Source organism: Carassius gibelio, chromosome B6, assembly GCF_023724105.1.
Source record: "Carassius gibelio isolate Cgi1373 ecotype wild population from Czech Republic chromosome B6, carGib1.2-hapl.c, whole genome shotgun sequence".
In the NCBI taxonomy this organism is placed as follows: Eukaryota; Metazoa; Chordata; class Actinopteri; order Cypriniformes; family Cyprinidae; genus Carassius; species Carassius gibelio.
Genome location: NC_068401.1, coordinates 25,429,388 through 25,445,128, shown reverse-complemented (window position 1 = coordinate 25,445,128; position 15,741 = coordinate 25,429,388). Strand labels below are relative to the sequence as shown.

General features: G+C 37.0%; 2 protein-coding genes across 2 annotated transcripts; both read left to right on the top strand.

The window, feature by feature from the left end:
• Positions 1-946: 946 nt before the first annotated feature.
• sec23b (SEC23 homolog B, coat complex II component) lies at positions 947-9,242 on the top strand. The gene is made up of 19 exons (XM_052559229.1): positions 947-1,114; positions 2,210-2,441; positions 3,053-3,110; positions 3,220-3,306; positions 3,943-4,179; positions 4,289-4,374; positions 4,491-4,635; positions 5,069-5,227; positions 5,339-5,454; positions 5,549-5,672; positions 5,765-5,845; positions 5,953-6,042; positions 6,147-6,253; positions 6,579-6,732; positions 6,881-6,958; positions 7,550-7,711; positions 7,800-7,886; positions 8,001-8,222; positions 8,330-9,242. Exons 2-19 carry the CDS (start codon positions 2,221-2,223, stop codon positions 8,417-8,419), a joined length of 2,304 nt encoding a protein of 767 aa, XP_052415189.1. The 5' UTR covers positions 947-1,114; positions 2,210-2,220; the 3' UTR covers positions 8,420-9,242.
• Positions 9,243-11,571: 2,329 nt separating this feature from the next.
• dtd1 (D-aminoacyl-tRNA deacylase 1) lies at positions 11,572-15,466 on the top strand. Its single transcript, XM_052559099.1, has 6 exons — positions 11,572-11,717; positions 12,034-12,124; positions 13,021-13,256; positions 14,572-14,669; positions 14,822-14,988; positions 15,144-15,466. The coding sequence occupies exons 1-5, from the start codon at positions 11,675-11,677 to the stop codon at positions 14,975-14,977; spliced, it is 624 nt and encodes a 207-aa protein (XP_052415059.1). The 5' UTR covers positions 11,572-11,674; the 3' UTR covers positions 14,978-14,988; positions 15,144-15,466.
• Positions 15,467-15,741: the final 275 nt, after the last annotated feature.

The following is a 15,741-nucleotide window of genomic DNA, read 5'->3' as shown; positions in this document are numbered from 1 at the left end:
GTTGCATTTAGATATGGATCAAGCGCCATCTATGGACACATTGAGGTACTACATGTGAATTTTTTAAAATTCTTCCCCCCTGTTGAAACCGTTTCAGACATTCGCTTAAGGTAAGGTAATTATGCAATTAGGGCTTGATTTAGGCCATTCACTGTATACATACGTTTGATTACACAGCTCTATGCTATCTACCTTGAACATTTTAATGAAAACCCTCTTTTGCATTTTAGAAAGGTTACGTTTTTGTATTTTTTTTATATATATATAAAAAAAAACGTTAATATTGGCCCCTGACAGCAAATACAAAACTACCCTGAAAGAGAACAATAATATAAATATACACGTTTTTACTTTATTTAACTTTGGCACATTCAGTGACACTTTTTTACGTTTGACCTGATCCTGAATGAAATATATTAAATTACATATTAAACAAGATTCTTTGTAATGTGACTTTATCCATCCAGCCATTCTTTTTATAATATCTATATACATCTCATGAATATTCATGAACAGAGTTCAATAATGTCATGCATAGCCTATTTTATAGTATAGTTTTGTTTGTATTATTTGTTATCTTAATATAATAGCCTATCTCAGATCAACGGGATTGTGTGTAGGCTATACTACTATATTATTACTACGAGTCGATCAAAAAATTGCTTATCAACATATGTATAGCATACTCTTCATCTATATTAATTATAATATTATTATTATATATTAATTTATATAATAAATCATAATATAATACGTTCCTTTATAACCAATGTTACGACTCACAACCCGTCAAAATATTGTTTAGTCGGTATTAAAAGTATGTGAGAAATTTTAGGTCACAGGTGTTTACGCAATACTCATTTGCATCAAACGCTGCGATAGAAACCGCTCATCGCATCTACGTACAGAAATTCGACACTGCAGCGGAACGTTCCTTTGACGTCATGCGGAAGCAGCCAATCGTGGCGCACGGAGCGTGTTGTAACACGTCACTCTTCGGAGCTCCAGGAACCGGCTGCGGACGAATCCTCCTCGAAGAAGTCATTTTCTCTTTCAATGGTCCTGTGATCGCGATTATCATATTTAATTTATTAAAGCCTCATCGATTAAAAAGGTATGTCTATCGTTGTGTTCTACCAATGAAATCGGGGTTCGTCGATGTGTAGATTTTAACCCGCAGACCCCGGATTAGATCAGCGGAAGTCGGTAACGATAATAGTACTGTGTGTGTAACGTACTGCTTACACGGGTGTATTTAGTAGTATGTTTTGGCATTAATGATCGGGATATTATACATATATATGTATAATTTTTTTTAATTACACAACTGCCTTATGTCTTTATTTTACTTATGGTTTCTTTTTCTGTGGCGTATTGAGGGCGGATGGAGTTAGCTAGCGCGAGCTTGTCCACTGAAATAAATGTTAGATATACGCGTGACGTCATGACGAGGTTCTTATTTTGACTAAAACGTATTTAATATTGTAATAAATTAAGAATATGTTAACACCAGTGTAATACATTTAAGATCATTCAGTCAATTTTTATTAAGTTGTCTAATATGCTGACCACATCTTAACAATCTGCTGGACTCTTGTCATGTAACTTACAGTCAGTCTAGTGTCTTCATGTCTGTCTGGAAACTCTATCATTGTGTAACCAAACAGTCAATACAGGTACTGGACAGACATTTCCAGGGATCCCTCTGATTTAGGGTTATCAGAGGCCAAAGTCTCTTCTAATACTTTGAAGTGCTTTGTGTTTAGTCAGCAAACATGTGACTGGAGTGGAGTAGGTATTCTAGGATAGGTGTGTCCCAGCAGTAGTGCATTCTACTCAAAAATAGCATCTGCTTTTGCTCCTCAACACATCTACGCATATCTCTGATCAGCAAGCTCTTAATGACGTTTTGGGCTTGGCAAGGGTAGCCACTCGTGTCAGGTGTCTTTGTTCAAAGATGATAGTTGCGTGAACATTCCGTCTGTGAAAGAGTTCCTTCTGTTATGAACAAACATAAAAGAATGCAATTCCTACTCACATTGCTGACATGGGTTAAATTGTCCTTGTCACTCTGGTATTTGCTGTTAATTTAAGGCATTGCTATCCTGCTTGTCCAGTTTTGGAGACACAACCCGATAGGTGTGGTTTAGGGTTGAAAAGACTTCGCAGCTCACTGTTTACTCATTTCGCTGTTTCTGGTCGTTCACAGTTCACACTGTAATGTCGACCTTCCAAGAGTTCATCCAACAGAATGAAGATCGTGATGGAGTACGCTGCAGCTGGAACCTCTGGCCTTCCAGCCGCCTGGAGGCCACACGGCTAGTGGTTCCTGTTTCCTGCCTCTACACCCCCCTCAAAGAGAGACCGGACCTGCCTCCGGTTCAGTACGAGCCGCTACTGTGCAGCCGGGCCAACTGTAAAGCCGTGCTCAACCCACTCTGGTAAGGACTGAATCACTTTTCCAAGCAGTGTTGAGCTCTGTTTGTTTGTACAGCGTGTGGTCCATATAGATAAATATCATAATGACATTTGATTTGCATATCCGAAGTATTGATTAGTTGGTGGACAGGAATTGGAATGGATTTGAAATATCATCTTACACTTAACAACAGTCAATTCCTGTTTATTAGATTAAACTTTGGTGTCCTTAATCATATTGCTGTTGCTCTCATTAATAAACAAAATAAAACTGGTTTAGAGGGTTTCATGTGAAGCTGATTTTGCCTGGTTTAGATGTTGACCTTTTATTTTAGGGTTTAGTGAAATAGTGTTTTGCTCAAGTGGAGGTTTGGTCTTTTCCTCTAGATTTCCTCAGACTTGCTAATTACATTATTTCAGAGATTTTTAAATGTTAAAAGAGACTATACAGCATTACTTTTCAACATTGTCATTGCAATGTTAATTGGATAAGTTAGTTAACTGCTAATTGTTTCCTTTATTCGCTGTGACTAAAGGAAGACAATTGTTTCTCTTTGTGTGTCAATGACTTGCATTAGAAAAGGCTTTGTCATAGATATGTTTAGCAGTTTTAATGCTTGATTTCCTTTTGTAGTCAAGTGGACTTCAGAGCTAAGATATGGGCCTGCAACTTCTGCTTCCAGAGGAACTCTGTGAGTATACATTACTGAAACTCATTTCAGTCTTGGATTTGCTCCATGTGCTTCTCTAACGTCAATCACACCTGTCACTGTGAGTAAATATTAATCTGTTTCTTCACAGTTTCCTCCATCATACGCAGGCATTTCAGAAGTGAATCAGCCCGCAGAATTAATGCAACAGTTCTCCACCATTGAGTACATAGTGCAGGTAAATATACATTAACTCTGTGTACTCTGTTCTGTAAATAGGCATACTTTACTGCACAAACATATAGATTAACTACAACTCCTTTAGCTCACAGATAGCTGCTTGTGTCATGAAGCTAGTTTTCAGTGTTTTGACAAGTGACAGGATTTTTTTAATAGTTTAACATTTCAAGGAAAACTATTTAAAGTCTGTATAAACTTCCATTGAAGAGAATTATTACATTTATAAGTAATGCAAGTAGTTATATCATCAAATAGTAATATCATGAGAACATTTTTATATATATATATATATTAAAGCTGAATTTTCAGCATCATTATTCCAGTCTTCAGTTCCACATGATCTTTTAGAAATCATTCTAATTTGCTGATTTGGTGGTCCATAAACATCTCGTATTATTATTCTTATTAATTTTTCATTATACTTTGATAAATAAAAGTTTAAAAACTGATTTGAAATACAAAATCTTTTGTAACATTATCAGTGTCTTTACTGACACACTTCATTTTTCTTTACTGGGGTGAGATATTTTAATGTATATTTTACTATTTAAAATGTATCAGAATAAATAAATGAATTAAATGATCCATCAATAACAGTATTTAATATTATTTAACCTGATTTATTTCTCTTCAGCGTGGTCCTCCTACTCCTCTCATCTTCCTGTATGTGGTGGACACATGTCTGGAAGAGGAAGACCTCCAGGCTCTGAAAGAATCCCTTCAGATGTCTCTGAGTCTGCTGCCACCTAATGCCCTGGTGGGTCTCATCACCTTCGGCCGCATGGTTCAGATCCATGAGCTCAGCTGCGAAGGTATCGCCAAGAGCTACGTCTTCCGCGGCACAAAAGAGCTCACGCCCAAACAGATACAGGTCAGTGATCTTTCTTTATTTCGTTTTGATTTACCATTCCTAAATCTCTAAAATAGCCAATAAAGCTGAGTTTTCAGTTATATTTATCAAGTGTGTCATCTGTTTGCAGGAGATGCTGGGATTGATGAAGCCAGCCACTTCTGGACAGCAAGGCAAACCACTGGCCCCTCATGATGCTGCTGCTTCTTCCTGCATGTATGAGATGCTCACCTGTCATTCTCCTTAGCATGCACATTAGAAGTGAACAGAGACAAGTCTTTACCTAAAGGCAGTTGTGTTCATTTTCTATTTTTTGTTTGCACCTGTTTTAGATTTCTGCAGCCTGTGGAAGCAGTAGACATGAACCTGACTGACCTTCTGGGGGAGTTGCAGAGAGACCCCTGGCCTGTTCCTCAGGGGAAGAGACCTCTTCGTTCCACGGGCATCGCCCTTTCTATTGCTATTGGACTACTGGAGGTACAGCCAGGACGTTATTCATTTAAAGCTCATTTTTTATTTTGCTTCTCTTTACTGAACCAGTGTGCAGTACCCTGAGAATTTTCTGCTCTGGCGGTTTGTTCAAATTGGCAACGTGTCAGTAATGCTGGCTGTGAGATTCAAAGTCCACTTCAGTTGTCATGTCATATCAGAACAGTTGTACCTAGTGCTCGAGCCAATCGTTATTCTTACATAACTCTCAAGATAGGAAACAGACTAGCTACTGCAGTCTTGAGCTTGTTTGATAAGAAGTCTAGCATGGCTGATTTTACTTTAGCCTGCATTATTCCCTTTAAAAAGCACCAATAAAGTTTGTAATATGTGGGAAAAATACTAAAATATACACTTTGACAATGAACTAAATTTAGCTTTTAGCATTTTATTCATTGTCTCTCTGTCATTCTATTTGTAGAGCACTTTCCCTAACACAGGGGCCCGTGTGATGCTGTTCACTGGTGGCCCCCCAACACAGGGGCCTGGCATGGTGGTGGGAGATGAACTGAAGACCCCCATCCGCTCCTGGCATGACATCCAGAAAGACAACGCTCGCCATCTGAAGAAGGCCACTAAGGTGATTACAGATTTTATTTCTAACGGTCCGGTGATAATTTCATTTACATTTATAATTTTCCGGTTTAATTTGTGAAAAGCTGATTGAGAACTTCTGTTGACGTGTGTGTAGTATTACGAGGCTCTGGCAAACCGTGCAGCAGTAAACGGACACAGCGTCGACATCAACGCCTGCGCGCTGGATCAGACGGGACTGCTAGAAATGAAATGTCTATCCAACCTCACAGGGTATCAACACAATACCAACGTCTTGTTTCTTTAACGCCAAGGAATTCCAAGTGAAATATGATACATTTCCAAAATATTTTTCGTTCTGTTTTAGGGGCCACATTGTCATGGGCGATTCCTTCAACACATCACTTTTCAAGCAGACCTTCCAAAGAGTCTTCAGCAAAGACTACAATGGAGAGTTTCGCATGGCTTTTGGTGGTACTTTGGAAGTGAAGGTAAAAGAGTTGGACTTAAAATACCTTGGACTCTAGAACGGTAGTGTAAATTATGACAATACCCATCTAAATCATTGCCTGTTTCTTCTCAGACCTCAAGAGAGCTGAAGATTTCTGGTGCGATCGGGCCGTGTGTGTCTCTCAACACCAAAGGACCCTGTGTTTCAGACAATGTAAGTCCCAAGCATGTAACTTCCCATTTCAGCTTTTGCACTGGATTCCAGATAGGCTCTTCACACATCTGGACACAAATGTGAGAATGTCTCATTGTTTTTCACAGGAAATGGGTGTCGGAGGAACATGTCAGTGGAAGATTTGTAGTCTCACACCTGCCACCACCTTGGCCATGTACTTTGAAGTAGTAAATCAGGTATATAGTTATATAATTATCAGTTCTATTGTACATCCCGTTGGGTGTGAGAGCTTATATTAACATTGATGTATTAATAACACTGGTTTGTTGTATTTTCGTAGCACAACGCCCCAGTTCCTCAGGGTGGAAGGGGAGCCATCCAGTTTGTTACACAGTACCAGCATTCAAACACACAGCGGCGGATCCGTGTCACCACCATTGCCAGGAAGTGAGTATAAGCTTCAGCTTTCAACCTCATGAAATTCTGTTATAAGTCAATATCATATTAAAATCAAGGTCTTGGTTGGTTCTTTTCATTCATAAGATTTTCCTTTGTTAATATCAACTTTGATGTGGTACAAACCGCAGGTGTGGTAGGATGTTATCTAAAGTCAACACATCTCATGTTTCCCTGTGCTATTTGTGTTTGCTGTAGCTCAAAATAGATTTAGCTGCGTAAATGTGTAGTTCAGTCCCGGTAGTCAAATTCTTGAGTGTTCAATTTGTGCGTCTTTCGCTCTCGACAAACCGGTTCTTTCTATTGTCACACCTAGTTGGGCTGACGCACAGTCCCAGATCCAGCATATCGAGTCGTCATTTGATCAGGAGGCCTCTGCCGTTCTCATGGCCCGGCTCGGCGTTTTCAGGGCGGAGTCAGAGGAGGGGCCTGACGTTCTCCGCTGGCTAGACAGGCAACTCATTCGCTTGGTGAGTATCACAGCTATTCAGAAGGAAATGTAGGTCAACGCCTCCATTCAGAAGAGGCAATAATGCGAATCATTGAATCATTATTATTGTAATAATGAATGTAGAATTTGCGTCACACTCAACTTTTGTGTTTGTTGTATGGTTTCAGTGTCAGAAGTTTGGCCAGTTCAATAAAGATGATCCAAACTCCTTCAAACTGTCTGAATCTCTCTCACTGTACCCACAGGTAAAAAAACACAAACACCTTCAGATAAACTTTTATATTTGGGATAGGACAGGGTCCTTAAAAGTCTTCAGTTCACATAATAAATGTTTACATTATGGGGTTTATATTCTAATATGATGATGGTGTAAAAGTGCAAAAGATTTTATTACATTTATGTTTTATCATCTTTTTAAATGAGCTGCTAGAAGTACTAAAACAATAGACATTTCAAAATAAGAGTCCTGGTGTAATTATAATTAAAAATCCCACATAATGCACAAATGAAGAAAAAAATTGGCCTTAATACACTATAATTTAATTCAAAATAAACTCTTGTTTGATAATCATGCTATTATCACATCAGCAATATCCAATATTTTGGGTTTAATTTTCATTTATTGATACATTAGTACATATCACAGTCAGTAGATATGTATATATTGAATAAATCATGCCTTGAATAGTTCAAACTTGCAGTTACACTGTTTTGCAATTAAATGTGTGCCTGTTTAAATTCATAAATGATGCATGGTTTATTTTGAGATTGTAGTGTATGTTTAAAACCTGTATGAGAATATCACATTTCTGAAATGAAAACTGTTTTCTTAACAGTTCATGTTCCACTTGAGGAGATCCCCATTCCTGCAGGTGTTCAACAACAGTCCTGATGAGTCGTCCTACTACAGGCATCATTTTGTGCGCCAGGATCTGACGCAGTCACTCATAATGATACAGCCCATCCTCTACTCCTACTCTTTCTACGGCCCTCCAGAGGTGATTTGAGACCCATCCATGTAACATTATAATATGAAATGTTGTGTAATTCAGCTTGCACTCATCTCGTCTTTGTCTGGTTTTGTAGCCCGTTCTTCTGGACAGCAGCAGCATCCTTCCTGATCGCATTCTGTTGATGGACACCTTCTTCCAGTTGGTGATTTACCACGGAGAGGTACGACAGCTCACTAGGTTTTGGATCAGAACTGATGTTTTCAATGGCTCCTCAAATGTTAAATGGTGTTTGTCTGAGGTCAGTTTAGTGATGGTGTTATTTTCATCTTCTCAGACTATCGCTCAGTGGAGGAAGGCTGGATACCAGGAGATGGCAGAGTATGAGAACTTCAAGCAGCTGCTTCAGGCTCCTCTGGATGACGCTCAGGAGATCTTGCAGACACGCTTCCCCATGCCCAGATACATCGACACCGAGCACGGAGGTTCACAGGCACGCTTCCTCCTCTCCAAAGTCAACCCCTCCCAGACCCACAACAACCTCTACGCCTGGGGCCAGGTACACACCTTTAGTTCTGACGGAGCGATACGTTCGTTATGTGTTCTTGAAATGAATTCAGTGTTGACCAAGTGTCTGATCTCTAATATTATATCTTCTCCTTGTAGGAGTCAGGAGCTCCAATCCTCACAGACGACGTCAGTCTGCAAGTTTTTATGGACCATCTCAAGAAACTGGCTGTTTCAAGTTCAGCATAAACTTTCTGCAGAAGATCAGTGAAGGATGTACATTCAGAGTGTTGAAGAAGTGGACTTTTGACCTAATCTTCTGGAAAAACTTCCATATCCAACCTTAACACAACAAAGTGTATCTCTGTATTTGTTTAGGAGGTCCTCCAGAGAAATGGTTGTTAGATGTTTTCTAATTCTCATCTACGCAAGTAATTATGATTTGTCTGTCATGTTTGTTTGCTTATTTAATTAAATAAATTTAGTTTGTATCTAACAGAGAGTGTTACGTGAAAAACCTTAAAAACATACCATCTGATTTCCCAAAGAGAAACTGTTTTCTGCCATCATGTTGCTTGCGTCGCTATTTCTCAAGCATGTTCAGACTGAAATTCCTGTTAATGTTTATTTGACAGAATCCTCTTGTCCGTTGGTTCTTTTTTTTTTTTTTTTTTGTATTGCACAGATTGACAGTCTTCTTACTTTCATAAACTGGACCTGTGATCTGCTCACTGGCGGGGAGAAACAGTTTTCTGTAGTCCTGTTCCTCCAGTCCTGTAATTAAATGAATGTTGTATGTAAAGAATTTAAATGTGACTTGTGATCCACATTCCAGATTTATCTTGATCTACAATTATGAACTAATGCTATGCATAATATTTATCGTGAAAATCTTTTGTAGGTTACTTCATTTCAAAGGTAAAGCTGAAGTTGAGCACCTTGAATGTGTGAACTCTGGTCTTGATCTAAAATAAAACAACAAATCAGCATGACTGAGGCATTTGTACCTATTTATATCAGGATTTTAAGTCTGATGAAATGTGGAAACATTAAAATATATATTAAACAAAAACTATTTGTACTTTTGCACATTATTATTCCTAACTGTAAAGTTCACAATATGATTTGTTAATTGTCAACCATGCAATGACTTTTTTTTATTTTTCATTATAAAATATAACTATAATTTGTACTTTTGCACATTATTATTTGTAACTGTAAATGTCACAATATGATTTGTTATTTGTCAACCTTGCAATTACTTTTTTTTATTTTTCATTATAAAATATAACTATGTGGACACCTAATTTAGTTTCTTTTTTTTAATAAGATCTAGCTATCTATTATAATTTAATTCATTATTAATTACATTTAATAACTAAACATTTTATTATACATTTATTAACATCATCTGAAGATATTAATTAAAATTACAGGTGAGTAGTTTAGATTGTGTTATGTTATGGACTTCAGGTGCTTTTAAAGTCTTCAAATCGAAACTAAAGAAAAACGGAGGGCACTAATTACACACGAAGCATTCTTTACGATTTATCAAAGACTTTAGTTTCATGGAATATGGCGCACTCTGGTGGACATGAAAAGAAACATTCAAATCTAAGGACGGTTTGGTAACTGAACTCTATATGTTATTTAAAAATAATAATAAGTAATAGTAATATCAAAGATTGTTATTTGACATGCAAATAAATCTATGAAATGTTTAAATAAAATCCAATCCACTTACTTCTGGCCAGCGCTGAGAAAAGTAACGGATACCAAATGACTTTTATTTAGTACTTAGTCAATTACTAAAGGGTTGCATTTTAGTAGTATTTAAATTTACTTGAATTAACATTTTCTGGGAAAAAATTTAAATAAACCAAATGCTGCGAGATAAAGAGCAAAAATGGAGACGTTAACCAACTGTTTGATTAACGCTCCAGAACAGAAGCTGGCGGTAATGTACTAATAAACTTGATGCCACGCGACGCTTAAAAAGAAGAAGAAGCACGTGACAACAACATGAGTGGCACCTGCTCAATTTAATATCTTACATTTTTTTTTAACATTGCAGATATGAAGATAGATCATGTGTAATGGAACCGGAATGCGTCGCTGGTTTACGCTGTTGGTGTTTGGACCATGCTTGGTTACGCAAATTATAAATACACGCTCGGAGACGATAAAGATAAAGGTGAATTATAATAGATTCATCTGTAATTTAGGGTGCTTTCACACTAGTACTTTTGGTGCACTAGCACCGGGTTGTTCAATTACTCTACAGACATTTTACTTCAATTTATCCTAGAAGCTAAAAAAAAAAACACTGTGGGAGTTTATATACTAAATAAAAGGCAATGTTGTGTCAATTTATTAACTGCAAATTTTCGTCGAAAATTCGTCGAAGACAACAGACCTAATGTGAAGATATATGAAATAAAGCACACTCGGACCTCAATTATCTATAAGGATGATTCTGTGCCATATACCACAATGCTTTTAAACTTCATCAGATCTTATGGAGGGTCTACAGAGAGTCAAAACCAGGAAGCTGAAGATAAATGAGCTGACTATTTGCCTGTGTGTTTTTCTGAAGAAAATATTAACTGTCATATTTTAAGATTAAATTAAAAAGCAAAATAAATGTTTTGGTACACTGAACTCAACTGCAGTGTAAATGAGGCAAGTTCCCTGGCAACATAGATAAAATATTGTGATGATTGTCTTTTGAGCAACGCATCTGAAGAGGAGTATTGTGTTCTGTGTTAAAGGAATAGTTCACCCCAAAGAGAAAAAATGTGCTGAAAGGTTTACTTGCCCTAAGGACATCAAAGATGTAGATGATCTTGTGTCTTCATCGGAAAATTTTGTAGAAATGTAGCATTATATCACTGTCTCACCAATGGGTCCTCTGCAGTGAATGGGTGCCGTCAGAATGAGAGTCCAAACATCTGATGAAAACATCACAATAACCACTTAACTAATGTCATTTAAAGTGAAAATAAATGTAGTTTCTTTTCTAGAAACCAGAACAACTTGAACAATGATAAACTCTAAACTTCTTTTGGTGTGTTTAATTGAAATTTATTTTTAAAGTTTATGTAAAGTTTTTTTTTTTTTATCATGTTAAATGGCATTTACTAGCAAAGAGGAAAAACGGGTTTATAAGCAGGATGAACTCAAATGTTTGGCCGCATCTACACATACTGTACCATTATTACTTTACATGTTTGAGAATAATAATAAGGTCCTTAAAAATATAAACACAAATTTAATGCAATTTAGCACTCTTCTTCAGTGCTCAGTTAATTAAAATACAATCGGGAATATATTTTAAGGTAATAATTTATTTTACCCAAAATTGTTCGCTGCGTTGCGCATTTTCTCCGCAAGGGGGCGGAGGTGTCAGTGCGCAGCCGCTGAGGGGGGCGGGGCTTCGTAGAAACCGGAAGCTCAAAGTCTTCGAGTGTTACACACGGTTACATATGATTAGAGACCAAAACAATGAAGGCGATCATTCAAAGAGTAACGAAGGCAAGCGTAACAGGTACGGCACAAATTTCACACTAAATTTTGATGTCAGCGGGAGGCTCCTTGTTAAACTGTCAGTTAATTTGTTGAAATGAAAATGAAAGCGGCTACAGGCTTGACTGTGTAACTAACTGTACACACCGCTATCATGCTTGCGCCTTGCTTTAACAGCTTCACATTAATGTTGCTGTCTTATTAGTCGCATTTAAAAAGTGCATTTTAAAATATAAACACGTGTTGATCTAAAAGTGTTCAGATCAGCACTAAGTATCATGTTAAGCATGCAGCTCGAGTCACGCTCTCTTTACTGTACGGTGACGTCATCCACGCAGTTGGGGAGGAGCAGATCAGCTCCATTGGCAGAGGACTCTGCGTCTTACTCGGCATCTCAGTGGAGGACACGCAGAAGGATGTCGACTACATGTAAGTATTGATCTCTGGCTCTGGCTAAAAATCAGTTTCACCAGGGAGATCATATATAATATAATAACATCAATATCTATGTATTATAGCAGCATCAAATACAGTAAAAATAATGAATACATTGTATTTATAGTAATATTAGGATCTATTTTTTGTAGATCAGATATTTCTTTCATAAAACCAGGCTTGCAGGATTCATCCTGAAATAAAGTTGAAGTATATTTTTACACGTTGATCTTAATAAAAGTATTATCATGTGTGATATTTTCATTATATTCCCTATAATCATCAACGCTTTATTTATTTGATCAAAAATTTAATGTAAAATGTTAGCTTCATACATTTAACATAGCATTTTTCTGTTTTAGGATATTTTAAAATGTCATTTATTTACATGAAGGCGAAGCTGAATTTTCGGCATCATTACTCCAGTCTTCAGTTTCACATTATCCTTCAGAAATCATGCTAACCCTGAAACAAAATACAGAACTAACAAATATTGCTACAAGTGTGATTGCATCATATAATAATTGCAGTTAATAGTGTTCATTTGGTTGACTACGTCTTGGATACATTTTTCTGAAAATTCCTGTCATATGCACATAAACTGACAGTCACCACTTATAAGCCACTACTAAATATTGTAGAAACTTAATTTTCTGTAAAGTTGCTTTGCAATGATTTGTTTCCTAATAAGCGCTATACAAATAAACTTGAATTGAATTCTAATATGCTGACTGTATTCTCTTGTTTTACAAATGTATTTCCTTATTCGATGGAACACAATGAGATGTTTTAAAGTATGTTTTTGTTGCTCGTTTCATTTTGCCATGCTGCTTACAGTGACCATATCAAATATTTTCTGTATGTCTGATCTGTGTGATGTTGTTTATCAGGGTACGTAAGATTCTTAACTTGCGTCTGTTTGAGGATGAGAACGACCGTGCCTGGAGCCGCAGCGTGATGGACCGAGAGCTAGAGGTGTTGTGTGTGAGTCAGTTCACTCTGCAGTGTATCCTCAAGGGAAATAAGCCAGACTTCCACTCTGCCATGCCGGCTGAACTGGCCCAGCCCTTCTACAACAAGATGCTGGAGCAGCTGAGGGAAGCCTATAAACCAGAACTCATCAAAGGTGAGGGCACCCCAGCTGACTGATGAGCGTTTCATTCTTCTGATCAGGATGTGTTCGTTCGTTGTTTAAAGGGATACTCCACCCCAAAATGAAAATTTTGTTATTATTCACTTACCCCCATGTCGTTCCAAACCCATAAAAGCTCTGTTCGTCTTCAAAACACAATTTAAGATATTTTGGATGAAAACCTGGAGGCTTTAGACTGTCCCATAGACTGCCAAATAAATAACAGTGTCAAGGTCCAGAAAAGGTATGAAAAGCATCGTCAGAATAGTCTATCTGCCATCAGACTTGCAATCTGGGTCATATGAAGCGACGGGAACACTTTTTGTAAGCGAAGAAATAAAAAATAACAACCTTATTCAATAATTCCTTTGTTAACGGTCTCCTCTGTGTCACTCCATATCACTGTATGCTGCGTGTGCTGTTCTGTGTCCTCCACGCCACAAGGATGCGCTGTTTCTACATGTATTTAGCTTTGATTTGAAATAAAACCTTCCTTGTAAACTGTGTTCCGAAGACGAACAGAGCTTTTTCGGGTTTGTAACGGCATGGGGGTAATTAATGAAAAAATTTTCATTTTAGGGTGGACTATCCCTTTAAGGTATTTAAGGTATTTAAGGTATTTTTAGTTTATCCAAAAATAAAAAAATTCTCACTTGTGTGATTCCAAAAATTTAGAACACAAAAGGAGACCTTTCCAGTTTTTTTGTGTGTTAATGGTGAATGTCAAAATGACAATGACAAAACGTTCATTTTTGGATGAACTATCCATTTAATAAGTCACTGATCCATTAATCAAACAGTGATTTAGAAATGTGAATTTTTACTATGCAGTCAGAAGACAGCTGAACAGTGGTTCTCCATTTAATTTATTAACCTAATTTATTATTAATAAAAATGGATCACTTACTGTATTGAAGAATTGTATGAATTGTGTTATTTGTATTAAGATTACTAAATTAATATATACCAGCCAGTTTGTGTTTAGGGAAATAAATGGAAACATTTGCTAATGTAGTTGATGTGTAAATTACTTTTAATATTATTTTAATATACAAGTGTAATTAATATAAAATACTAAATCAAGTATTCTACTTAGTTGTTTTTTTTTTTGACAATTTAGTTTCATAATTCTATACCTGATGACAGACTACCTGATTTTATTGCAAGACACATATTCACTTGTATTAAAATGACTAAATCATTATATAATAAAAAAAAATCCTTTATATGTAATTGAAAATGCTAAAAACTTTTTTTTCACCATGAATTGGTGTTGGTGTTGACTTACACAGCTTGTGTTGTGTTGCAGATGGGCAATTTGGTGCAAAAATGCAGGTACTCATTCAAAATGATGGCCCTGTGACCATTCAGCTGGAGTCTCCTGCTGGACCTACAGACCCTAAACTGGTATCCAGCTTTGATTCGCAATGAAACACATGCCTTAATCTTATTTTCTACAGAAACTGTAAATTCTGTATTTCCGATTACAGCTTGAATTGTTTTGGGACCGTATAAACCCACAAACCGGTTTGCCTCTCTTCCTTTTTTTCATGCTTCAGCTGTCCAAACAAGAGAAGCAACAGCAGCGGAAAGAAAAAACACGGTCAAAAGGCCCCTCCGAGTCCAGCAGAGAGAAGGCAGCTCAGCGCTCGAAAGCGGACCCCAGCGCCAGCAGCGGAGCAGAGGGAGATGTGTCCTCTGAACGCGAACCATAGAGTACCTCACGGTACAGCCAAAGTCAAAATTTATGTTTTATAAAAGCTGTTTTTTATTTTTATTGAATTGAATCAACCTCCAGGGGTTGCTCTTTGGAGACTGACACCAAATATCACAGTCTGCTCATTGTATTTCTTTGCTTTTGTTTGTTTTAATTTTTTTTAGGATTTTGCAACTTGCATATCAGTCCAGCTTCCAGTGGAATGCTGCTGTCTTCAGGGACGTCTTTCAGTGCACTTCAGTGTCTTATTACTGTCCCTCTCAAATGTCCACCGTAGTGCCCAGTCTGATTTTCTTCTGAAACCTGGAATGTATACAAACATAAGAACGACTGGCAGCTCCACATTTACTAGTAGAAAAAAGACTCAGGCACACACCAGTGGCATTTTAGCACCACTTTGAATACTATCTGAATATTTACTATGCCATCTAATTTATTTAAATGAATACATCTCTGTGATGGGTTTGAATAAAATCAGGTAAGAAAATGTGTGTTATTATTACTTATTCCATAGCTGTTGAGTACTGTTGTTCTTTTTACATAATGCCATCATATTTGAAGATCTTGTTTAGATCTACAAATCTGAAACATTATTCATAAGTCTGTTGATGGCTAATTTCGCTGGTACTTGTGACTAGTGACAATAAAGGGCTACTACTACTATAAGTCTGTTTTCTGTTAGGTCATTAGGCTAATTTAAATCAATGTATAATACAGTGTGACCAACAGTTAATAATTTCATATAATATTTGCTAAATATGG

Bases quoted from the DNA above. Each gene is read 5' to 3' on its own strand.
- sec23b (XM_052559229.1), top strand. From the start codon at position 2,221: ATGTCGACCTTCCAAGAGTTCATCCAACAGAATGAAGATCGTGATGGA. The intron at 3,307-3,942 runs GTAAATATACAT...ATTTCTCTTCAG, and splicing joins CCATTGAGTACATAGTGCAG to CGTGGTCCTCCTACTCCTCT. The intron at 4,180-4,288 runs GTCAGTGATCTT...ATCTGTTTGCAG, and splicing joins TCACGCCCAAACAGATACAG to GAGATGCTGGGATTGATGAA.
- dtd1 (XM_052559099.1), top strand. From the start codon at position 11,675: ATGAAGGCGATCATTCAAAGAGTAACGAAGGCAAGCGTAACAG. The intron at 12,125-13,020 runs GTAAGTATTGAT...GTTGTTTATCAG, and splicing joins CAGAAGGATGTCGACTACAT to GGTACGTAAGATTCTTAACT. The intron at 14,670-14,821 runs GTATCCAGCTTT...TTCATGCTTCAG, and splicing joins GACCTACAGACCCTAAACTG to CTGTCCAAACAAGAGAAGCA.